We start from the raw sequence: 10918 nt of genomic DNA on the forward strand, positions 1-10918 counted from the left end.
TCCAAATTCAAAAGTGGCCGGCCACTTCTCATCAAGAGTAACTCCCCATTAAATGCGATTAATGTGAAGTTAATAAGAAAATGGCTTTGTAACTTCCATGAGGTGGCACACCATGATGATGTGGAACATCATCATTGGTCCACCTAATGCCAACTCACCAATGAGGTGGCAAAAGGTCAAGTCAAAATTGACCTTTGGTCTTCCTTCTCTAGTCAAGTCCAACTTGACCCAATCTCTACCATGGTTGATCTAATCCAACCATTTGATTCGAGCCAACTTAATATAATGAATCTAATTCATTAAATTAAATTGATTTAATAAGTCATAATCTAAATTAGACTCATTAAATACATGAATCAACTTGAGTCGAACTCAAGTTAGCCCAATTAGGATTACTCTTAATCCAATTTGATTCATCAAATGAATCTAATCCTCTTGGTTCATCATATGAACCTAATCTCCATCTAATTGTCCTAAGTGTGTGACCCTATAGGTTCTTGTAACGTTGGCAATGCCCTAAACCCATTTGGGAGTATAAGTAATGAGCGGTATCTAGCAACACATCATTACTACCCAAGTTACAAGAATGTCGAGATCCGACATCACCTTGTGACTACTAATTGTGACTCCTCACAATATGTGACATTGTCCTTCTATCCTAGACATCTAGATTGATCAATGTGAGGCATAGACCGTGTCATCCTCCAATCAATCTAAATCTTGAACTCCAAGTAGACTCACTCGATCAAATGAGCTCAACATCTAATGTTGACTCATTTGGGCATGGCCATGCGCTTAGTGGTCTCACTCTATCAAGAATAGCGATGTCGCTCCCGTCATATGGGAGGGATAGATCCCATCTACATCACCTACATCCCTCTGCATAATTCGTTACATACCCAGTAATCGCCTTTATAGTTCACCCAGTTACGGGTGACGTTTGACGAAACTAAAGTACATAACTCCTTATGTAGGGATCCATGGTGACTTCAGGTCTAAGGACTAATAGTCATACTAATAGCCACATGAGAAAGTATATGACACTCATATAACGACCCATGATACTTTCTCATGGCGGGTCATTCAGTATACATTCTCTAATGCATACCCATGTGTCAGCTTGATATCTTTATATCCATGACTTGTGAGATCAAGTCATCGAGCTGACCTACATGCTAGTCTTATTGTATTAACATTGTCCCTGAATGCTAATACTCGACTAGGAATGATTTAGAGTAGTGTTCCCTATATCATCTCACTATCGATTCAACTAATCGATTGATATAGGTATGAACCTTCTACTCAAGGACGCTATTATACTTAGTCTATTTGGCACTAATATAAATAAGTATAATAACCAAACAAATGTCTTTATTAATATACAAGAATATGATATACATGAGTTCATACAATCATCAAATGATTGGCTCTAGGGCTCTAACTAACAGCAGAATCATGGGAAGAAATCTCATCAAAGATAACATCGCGAGAAACAACACATTTATTAGTCGTAGGATCCATACACCGCCAGCCCTTTCTTTGTTCGTCATAACCGACGAAAATGCATTTGATTGCTTTAGCATCCAACTTACTTCTTTGAGAATCAGACACATGAACGTAGCAGATTGAACCAAAGACTCGAAGATACTTCACGTTTGGTTTAGCATCAAAAAGCAATTCATAAGGTGTCTTATTATTGCTTGATCTGAGTGGCACCCGATTAATAACATAAGCTGCACATTTTATACCTTCTGCCCATAATGCCTTGGATAAATTCTTCGCATGCAACCAACACTTGCAGGTCTCCACAAGGTGTCTAATTTTTCGCTCAGCCACGCCATTTTGTTGTGGTGTCTCCGGACAAGATAATTCTCTTTTAATGCCATTATTTCGACAAAATGAGAAAAATTCATTTGAACAGAATTCCCCTCCGTTATCTGTCCGTAAAATCTTGATTTTTCTACACAATTCTCCTTCCACAGTTTCCTTGAATTTTAGAAATTTTGAAAATACTTCTGATTTGTGTTTCACAAAATAAACCCATGTTAACCGCGTATAATCATCCACAAACAGCAACATATAGTGACATCCGGAATAAGAAGCAGTTGGAGTGGGACCCATCAAATCACTATGTATTCGTTCCAAAGGAGTTGTGCATCGTGAATTTGAACTTTTGAAAGGAAGTCTATGTGTCTTTCCAAACTGACAACCTTCACAAATTTTTTCATCCTCAACTTTTGATAGATCGGGCAAACCATCAACTAATTTTCTTTGAATCATAACCTTCAACTTAGTCATGTTTAAATGACCAAGTCTTGCATGCCACAAAGAGGAATTATCATTGCTACTCATCTTTTCAATGTATGAATTTGACGCAGATAGAACAAATAAATCATTCACACGCGTACTAGTATGAATAACGTCGACTTTAATTTCTTTGACGTTCCGAAGAAACTTCACATCTCGCGGTCCAAAGAGCACGAAGTTTCCAGCATCCACCGCATTTGCAACAGAGAAAAGGTTCTTTTGTATCCCAGGCACGTGATATACACTGTTTAGTGTTATTGATTCTCCACGATTATTATCAATAACAACGGTGCCTTCTTTTTGAATTTTATGAATTGTATTATCAGCGGTGATAATACCCTTGCCGCTATCATGTAACTGAGAGCATGAAAAAGTTGATTCGTCTCCTGTAAGATGATGACCACAACCGGAATCTACAATCCATTCATTATTGGTTGGATGCTTTGTGTGAGAAGTTTCTTTTGCTACTAAGCATGTTCCTCTTTGAGTATCAACAATATCAGTAAGAAAGCAATTCTTCCAATCATCTTCTTTTTCAAGCTTTTTGTCCACATCAGCCAAATTTGCATAATTTTCTGACCTTAATTTAACTCGACAATTTTTTCTAATATGACTGAGTTTGCCGCACCTATAACATTTGAACGTCTTCTTAGGTGCATTTGAATAATCTGGAGTACTTTCTTCTATCTTACCCTTTCCTTTATAAAAATTGCCTTTTTTAACAAACAAGGCACTCTTTGGCTCCTCCTTAATACTCGTTGTAGCCATTTGCTTGGCCAATGATTCCTGCGACGAGAGAAGATTTTCAAGTTCTTCTAGTGATGGTTGTTGAGCCCATCCTTGAATTGAAGTGATAAACGGAGTATACTCAAGTTGAAGACCACGAATAATATGTCGCTTCTTTCTTGCTTCCGAGATTCGTTCTTCAGGATTTATAAGAGAGATTTCTGAACACAAATTTTTTACTTTGAGAAAATATTCAGAAATAGAGATACCTTCTTGCTTCGTAACTGCCAACTCATTTTCGAGCATTTGCAACCGAGCCTCATTCTTTTTATTGAACAATCGATCGAGAGTTTGTCAAATTTCACGAGCAGACTCACATCCGATTATATGCTCAAATATTCCATGAGAAATGGATCTCTTCAAAACAAATTCTGCCTTAGCATTTTGTTGCTTCCATTTTCTTAAACGCTCCTGCATTTTCGATGATATTTGCCGGAGCGACAACTCCATTAGTGGAAACGACATCCCACAAATCTTCACCGACTAGATACGACTCCATACACGTCTTCCAGATCCGGTAGTTGGACTGATTCAACAATTCCAAACCAAGTCCCGCTACACGACCAGTGCCTTCCATATCGAGAGAGCAATAACCTTCTTCACGAAAATAACCAAAGCTCTGATACCATGTAGAGAAAATCAGAATCGACGAAACTTCCGTCACTTCAAGAATATCGAAGTGACTTACCGTGAAGAAGCTCTTGATATGAAGAAATTTTAAGAGATAAAAAACTAGACGATGGAATAATAAAAACTCTCTTACATTAAAATTCATAAAAGAAAGAGCCTATAAATAAGCTTTACAAACTATCGCTAGATCCTATAAAATAGGATCATGTAAGACCAGATCCTATAAATTAGGATCACAAAGATAAATTCTAATCACCTAAAGACTCGGACAAGATTAACCTTTCAAATTATAAAATAAAATATTTAAATCTTAACTTAAAAAAAAAAAAACATCACTTTATAATTCAACAATACAACAATATGAGAGTGTAGAGACAGAAAGATGGGAAGATAGAAAAAGAGATTTTTTATTATTGTAGCTGAATAATAAGTTTTTAAGTCTACTTTAATGTTTGTTCTCAGATTTAATCAACACTCTTTAGGACTGGATCAATGTTGAACATGTAAATGATCGCTTTTTCACTTCAGATGTTGAGCCATCGTCTCTCGTCCTACATCTTCCATAAAAGAGGATGAAGATCCTTTCGCCTTAAATCCGGTGCACACCCTTTCCTAGAGCAGTTTTATTAAGTTAATTTTTTTGTATCGAATTTTTTTCTATTAATTTACAATTGCCACTATTTAACTCCAATAGGTGGCTTAATTAGTTCCAACAAGTGCTACCAATTTAACTATAATTTTCATATAAATGTCATTATTTAGTTTAACTATATCTCTTTATTGAACTAAGTGGGCCCTTTCATTGAATTTATAATTACCATACGCCGTTTAATTCAATCCATTTCCTTAATTCATTAGCTCAATCAATTGGGTTATTTCATTTAGTTCAACAAAATGTTTCTACATCAAAGTGTTTAAAGACAGTGCACAAATGTAATGTTTAAATTTAGTAGTATACCAGGCGCTTTTACAATAAATGATTAATAAATCAGTTACTGATACAAATATTTTATCTTTATTCTTTGCATAATCCACAATTATGGCTTCTCCTGCATATGTTTTATTTGCGACTAAATGAGTGCGTTTTATTTTCGACTGATTGTATGAACTGCTGTGCTTGGGGTTCACCAGGTCCAATCCCAATCAAGTGCCATTATGTGTTGACATGATGCTTGAGTCTTTTTTGTGGTGAAGGATTTATTGTAAACGATAAGGGCAAAGGCTATCTACGCCATTGGCTGTGTCATACGAGCAAAAAGTCCAGTCCTATTTATTCGGCAATTAATACATCAAATTTAATTTACTATTTCTAATGAAATAATTTTGAAAATCAGAAGAAAAATAATTCATAAATGCTTAGCAAGGGCCATTTATTACCTTTGCCAGTCACGCGCTATGCACGTGCTCGATGCGCTTCAGGGAAGGGCTCCTTCTGAACTCAAACGCCGTCGTTGTGTACCTCGAATTGTTACGATGTCCCGCGGGGACACTTTCAGAGGCCTCGTCGAATTTGAGATTTATTTATGATAGCTTGCTGGAACATGATAAGTTAATGCGGGGTCCTCGCGAGAACAGATGGTACAAACAGTGCGGAAGGCAACGCGAGGACAAAATAAAGATCGAGCGAAGGAGACTTACGATGTTTCTTTGCGTAGTTTGTTACCAGTGATGAAGACGACGGCTGAAACACCCGCGGCGGCCCCGGTCGCGGCCGCAGCTTTCTACGATTTCGCTTGGGGGCCGTCCCCCTCGATCGGAAGCAGCGGCGGAGGTGACTCGCCACCTAAGGCGCGGGTCACCCCGGACTTCAGCCCCCCGCTCATCGCCATGGTCGCCGTCGTCGGCACCGCTATCCTCATCGTGCTCTACGCTGGGGTGGTGTCCCGGCATCTGAGCCGGCTACACCGCCGCTGGCGGAGGTGGAGGCGGCGACGGCGGCTCCTCCAGTCGACGGCCTCTGTCTCCGACTTGGAATCGCCCCAGCCCTTCGGCGGCGTCGGCGCTGCCTCCTTCGACTCGTCCGAGATCTTTCTCTCAGCCTACGGCCTCGACGATGCGGCGATCAAGGCGCTGCCGGTGTCGCTCTTCTCGCGGACCAAAGCCAAGCACCTGGCCGCCACCAATCGGGAGTGCGCGGTGTGCTTGCTGGAGTTCGAAGATGATGATGCGCTCCGCACGCTGCCGCTGTGCGCCCACGCCTTCCACACGGATTGCATCGACGTGTGGCTCCGCTCCCACGCCACCTGCCCTCTCTGCCGCGCCGCCGTGCTCCTCCTCCGCGAGATCCCTCCTTTCGCCCCAATCCGCGCCGCCCGGATCCGCCCCAGCCTCGATGACATTTTCCTTGTCGATCCCCCGATTCTGACCGCGGTAAACCCTAACGACACCGCCGCAATGCCGCCGGAGCAACCCGATCGCGAGATCGCGGTCTCTTCAGAGGTGTCCCCTGCCCGCGCTGTCGGCCCGCGGGATTTCCTCCTCAAGCGATCCTACTCCGACGGCTTCGACCGGGGTATGGAGGCGGATCGGATGGTTCTAGAACCATCAACGGCGTCTCCGTGGCGGCATCGCCACGGGCGAGTAGGGGGTTTCTGGAGCAAACGTTGGCCGTCTCCTTTCTGCGGGTCCTCCGCGTCGCGGGTGTTCTCCTTCCGCTCCTCCCGTCTCGCCAAATCCCCGGCCTTCTTCAAGCGCCGCGGGTTCTTCCCGCTCTCATCGGAGCCCAGCGGGCGGCTGAGCTTCGGCGCGGGGCCGTCGGCGCGGAGGAGCAGGTCGATGACGAGCCCATCGTCGATATCGCTGTCCGTGCGAGCGGCGGCTCTGCCGTCGTCGTCGTTGTCGGCGGCGTTTTCCTCCAGTCGGATGCGGTGCGGGGACCCGGAGGCGCTGCTGTCGCCGGACCGGTTGAAATAGCCAACGTCGGCCGGCGGTGACCGGAGGATGCAATGTGGCGGGAGAGAGAAGGTGGATGGTGATGAGGTGGAGCTCCTTAATGGCGGTCGCATGCCTCAATTTAATGAGCTGCCTGCTCGCTTTTAATGGCGGAGGGAGAGATCAAGCGAAGGGATGTGGAAGTGGGCGACGGGCTGTTGGTGCTCATAAATGCAGCTACTATTTGAATGGTGGCACGTGATAGACTCGTGACAAATGGCTGGCTTTTCCAGTCAACGGATAAGAGAAATTCTTCTTTTTTGACGGTGCCTTTCTTCTGTACACCCCTGTTTCCTGCACCCGCCTTCCTATTTGTCTCCAGCAATTAGACCCTCTTTACGACGGCATGGGGGCCGCACTCGTAGGATTAGTCAATTATTTGGATACTCCTAGTGGGTTATGCTGTTGGTGACTTGGCGGGAGATTGTGACATATATCCGTGAATGTGGACGTCAGTGGGAATTAAGACATCGCCGTTTAAAAGAAACATTAGACTATTTTGCCACCTTAGCCATGAGGGACTACTGGACTAGGGTACATATGTTCTTGCAACTTAGGGTATCCACAACGTCGCGTTAAAGCGGCGTTATAACGTCACTGTTGCTTTAACGCGGCGTTGTGGAACGCCGCGTTCATTCAATTAGCTTGAACGCGTACAGTATTCTGAACGCGTTCAAGCAGCATTGGGGTGGGGCAGGGCTGGCCCACCCCATGTTATATTTTATTTTTTTTTTTAATAAAAATATAAACTCTAAAATAAAAAAAATAAAAAAAGCAGAAGACAACGGCAAAAGCAACGACTAATTCAAAAAAAATAGCTATTTAATTTAAAATTTTTAATAAAATGATTACTTTTTAACGGCTAGTTTGAAATTTTGACTATAAATATCCATCCATATGTGCACATATTTTCATTCCCACTCACTACTCTTTCAATTTCACTCTCTAAATTCTCTCCCCGTATATTTTTTCAAGTTCCTACCATCTTATTTTCTATCCGAAATGGATGAAAATAATAGGGTATTTTTTTCCAATTTCTTGAATTCTACAAACAACTCGCAAGAATATTCATCTTCCCAGAATCCACAAATTCCACCAAATTATCAATACCCATATCCATTTCCCAGTATGACGTTTCCTCCACAAAATCTTCAAAATGTCCAAGGGTTTGGAAATTATGCCCCTCGAGGTCCATATCAACCGCTTCCAGCCGAATATTGGCAAAACATGAGTCATCCATATTTCACGCCGTCGGTTGTTCATGGATATGGTACCCCGCACACAACTGGTATGTCTTTCACTCCTTCAATGTCGAATGAACCTGCAACTCCGACTTTTGTCCCGGAAACTCAACTTTCCGACCGTGAATCCCCAATTGAGGTGGTCAATTTAGAAAAGACGGTTTCAAATGCTAAGGGTACAAGAAAGCGTTTAAGTTGGACAAAGGTTGAAGACGAGGTCTTAGCGAGAAGTTTTGTCACTATCAGTGATGATCCAATAATCGGCAATGATCAAAAGGCGGATGCTTTTTGGGGACGGGTTGCAAGCTACTACAATGAGAATCTTCCCCAAGGTTCAAACACCAGAAGTGCAAATGTTATACGGTCACATTGGCACAATACAATCCAAAAGAAGGTATATCGATTCAACGCAAATTACAATAGTATTTATAGTTCATATCGAAGTGGTCACAGTGATGAAGATATATTGAGGTTTGCGTACGAAAAATATCTATCTGAAAACAATGATGTTGCATTCAATCTCGAACATGTGTGGAGAATTGTCAAAGACCGTCCAATGTTTACTCCACGGTCCGGATCACTTTGTGGCGACAAAGAAGACGAGGACCTCAGAGTCTGGAGCAAGCAACACCTCCTCCAACCAAGATGTGAGTATAGACCGGATTATGAAGATACTCATCCAATGGGGCAAAAGGCAAAAAGAAAGGGGAAAGACAAAGTAAAATCGACCATGAAGGATCTGACAGTAAACTACAACAATATTATCACAAAGTTCACTGAGTACACAAGCGTGAAGAAGTCCGAAGTCGATTTGAAACAAAAACAACTTGAAGTAGAGGAGATTAAGGCAAAAGTCGCATTGTCAAAATCAAGCTAAGAATCGTCGCTTGAAGTTGAAGGAGTACGAAATATTGAACAAAGACACCTCGCAGATGACAAAGGAGCAGCTTATCATACATGAATGCCTATGCAAGGATATTAGGTCGAGATGGAATATCTAAATTGTTTACTTAACGTTCATTTTCTAGTATTATTATATTTTTGAGTGATTGTAATTTTTAATTATTGTATTTCTCATTTCGATTAATGTGATTTTTAATTATTATATTTTTGTAAAATAGTCGTTATAAACAAGTCGTTGGAAATTAGATGTTACAACTAGCCGTTGGAAACTAGCTGTTACAACTAGTCGTTGGAAACTAGTTGTTACAACTAGCCGTTGGAAACTAGCCGTTACAAACTAGGCGTTACAAACTTACCGTTACAAATTAGCCGTTGCAACGCGACGTTGCATACTCATCATTGCAAACTAGCCGTTGCATGACAAAAACAATATATATAGACTATCATACCATTTCTCAAACACATATACTAAAACATGTTTCCTCCAAAAATGTCTCATTCTACCGGCAGCTCTAGCTCAAGTTCCAGTTCGACAAGCGAAGATGAAGTCCATGTTGAAATCGATGAGCAAGCTTATGATCCGGGTGAAGAACTGATGTTATTGGTTCTTCAACAACACCAACAACTTATGGAAGCATATCAGAGGAGGGACACGCGCAGAAGAAGGTTCCTCCAAAGAAATACTAAAGCCGGGCATGAGAGGCTTGTTAATGATTATTTCTCTATAAATTCAGTATTTCACGATGAAATATTTCGAAGACGATTTCGAATGCGAAGAGAGTTATTCCTCCGCATAGTAAATGCATTAGAGAATCATTCAGCATTTTTTCAACAAAGGGACGATGCTGTACGAAGAAAAGGGTTGTCACCACTACAAAAATGCACCGCTGCGATTCGTCAACTGGCTTACGGAGTCCCTGCCGATCATCTTGACGAGTACCTACGTATGGGTGAATCAACTGCCATCAGGTGCCTTTTCAAGTTCTGCGAATACGTTGTTGAAATATTTGGTGATAGGTACTTGAGAATGCCAAATGCTGATGATGTTCAACGTCTTCTTCAAATGCATGATGAGAGACATGGCTTTCCTGGCATGTTAGGTAGCCTTGATTGTATGCACTGGAAATGGAAAAATTGTCCAGTTGCTTGGAAAGGTCAATTTACAAGGGGGCATGAGTCACCAACAATCGTACTTGAAGCGGTCGCGTCTCATGACTTGTGGATATGGCATGCATTTTTTGGGGTCGCCGGTTCACGTAACGATATTAACGTGTTATATGAATCTCCCATATTCAACAACGTCTTGCAAGGAAATATGCCGGCGATTAATTTCACGGTGAACGGCACTACATATACGAAGGGCTATTATCTAACAGATGGAATATATCCCGAGTGGGCTACTTTTGTTAAGGCTTTTCCTTGTCCGGAGGATCCCAAGAGGAAGTTGTTTAAGGAAAGACAGGAGTCTGCAAGAAAAGATGTTGAACGGGCATTTGGGGTGCTCCAATCTCGATGGGCGATTATCAGAGGTCCAGCTCGGTATTGGTATAGGAAAAAGTTAAAACAAATCATGTTAGCATGCATTATTTTGCATAATATGATTGTTGAGGATGAGGGAGGTCACGTGACAAATTGGTACAGCGAAGAAGGTGACGAACCCACACAACCTATCCATGGCTCAAATCGAGGATTTCAGGATTATCTTCGAACAAATTCTGAGTTACGTGACACTCAAGTTCATCACCAACTTCGCGCCGACTTAGTTGAGCATATCTGGGGGCAATACAACAACAATCCATGAATTAATATTTAAAATAAATTTTATTTTCCCAACTTTGTAATTTTAGCCGCTCAGTTGTAATTTCGTTTTCCCAATTTTATAATTTTAGGTGTTCAGTTGTAATTTCATTTTCCCAACTTTATAATTTTAGGTATTCAGTTGTAATTTCGTTTTCCTAACTTTACAATTTCGTTTTCCTAACATTCTAATTTCGTTTTCTCACCAACATTTATTTTATTTAATAAATATATTTAAAAAATTAATATTATTTTTGAAAAATAATAAAATTTTATTTTTAAACGTAAAATTATTATTAAAAATAATAATAATTTAAATATTT

General features: G+C 41.3%; 3 protein-coding genes across 3 annotated transcripts; all 3 read left to right on the top strand.

Annotated features, from left to right (window-relative positions):
• The first annotated feature begins 5378 nt into the window (after window positions 1-5378).
• On the top strand, window positions 5379-7164 carry LOC122006728 (RING-H2 finger protein ATL65-like). Its single transcript, XM_042562327.1, has one exon. It carries the CDS (start codon window positions 5392-5394, stop codon window positions 6634-6636), a length of 1245 nt encoding a protein of 414 aa, XP_042418261.1. The 5' UTR covers window positions 5379-5391; the 3' UTR covers window positions 6637-7164.
• Window positions 7165-7782: 618 nt separating this feature from the next.
• LOC122004644 lies at window positions 7783-8772 on the top strand. Its single transcript, XM_042559497.1, has one exon. It carries the CDS (start codon window positions 7783-7785, stop codon window positions 8770-8772), a length of 990 nt encoding a protein of 329 aa, XP_042415431.1.
• A 516-nt stretch (window positions 8773-9288) lies between these two features.
• On the top strand, window positions 9289-10599 carry LOC122004645 (protein ALP1-like). The gene has a single exon (XM_042559498.1). It carries the CDS (start codon window positions 9289-9291, stop codon window positions 10597-10599), a length of 1311 nt encoding a protein of 436 aa, XP_042415432.1.
• The last annotated feature ends 319 nt before the right edge of the window (window positions 10600-10918 follow it).

Source organism: Zingiber officinale, chromosome 7B (genome assembly GCF_018446385.1).
Source record: "Zingiber officinale cultivar Zhangliang chromosome 7B, Zo_v1.1, whole genome shotgun sequence".
In the NCBI taxonomy this organism is placed as follows: domain Eukaryota; kingdom Viridiplantae; phylum Streptophyta; class Magnoliopsida; order Zingiberales; family Zingiberaceae; genus Zingiber; species Zingiber officinale.

Excerpts from the sequence above, each read along its gene's own strand:
- LOC122004644 (XM_042559497.1), top strand. The coding sequence starts at position 7,783 with ATGACGTTTCCTCCACAAAATCTTCAAAATGTCCAAGGGTTTGGAAAT.
- LOC122006728 (XM_042562327.1), top strand. The coding sequence starts at position 5,392 with ATGAAGACGACGGCTGAAACACCCGCGGCGGCCCCGGTCGCGGCCGCA.
- LOC122004645 (XM_042559498.1), top strand. The coding sequence starts at position 9,289 with ATGTCTCATTCTACCGGCAGCTCTAGCTCAAGTTCCAGTTCGACAAGC.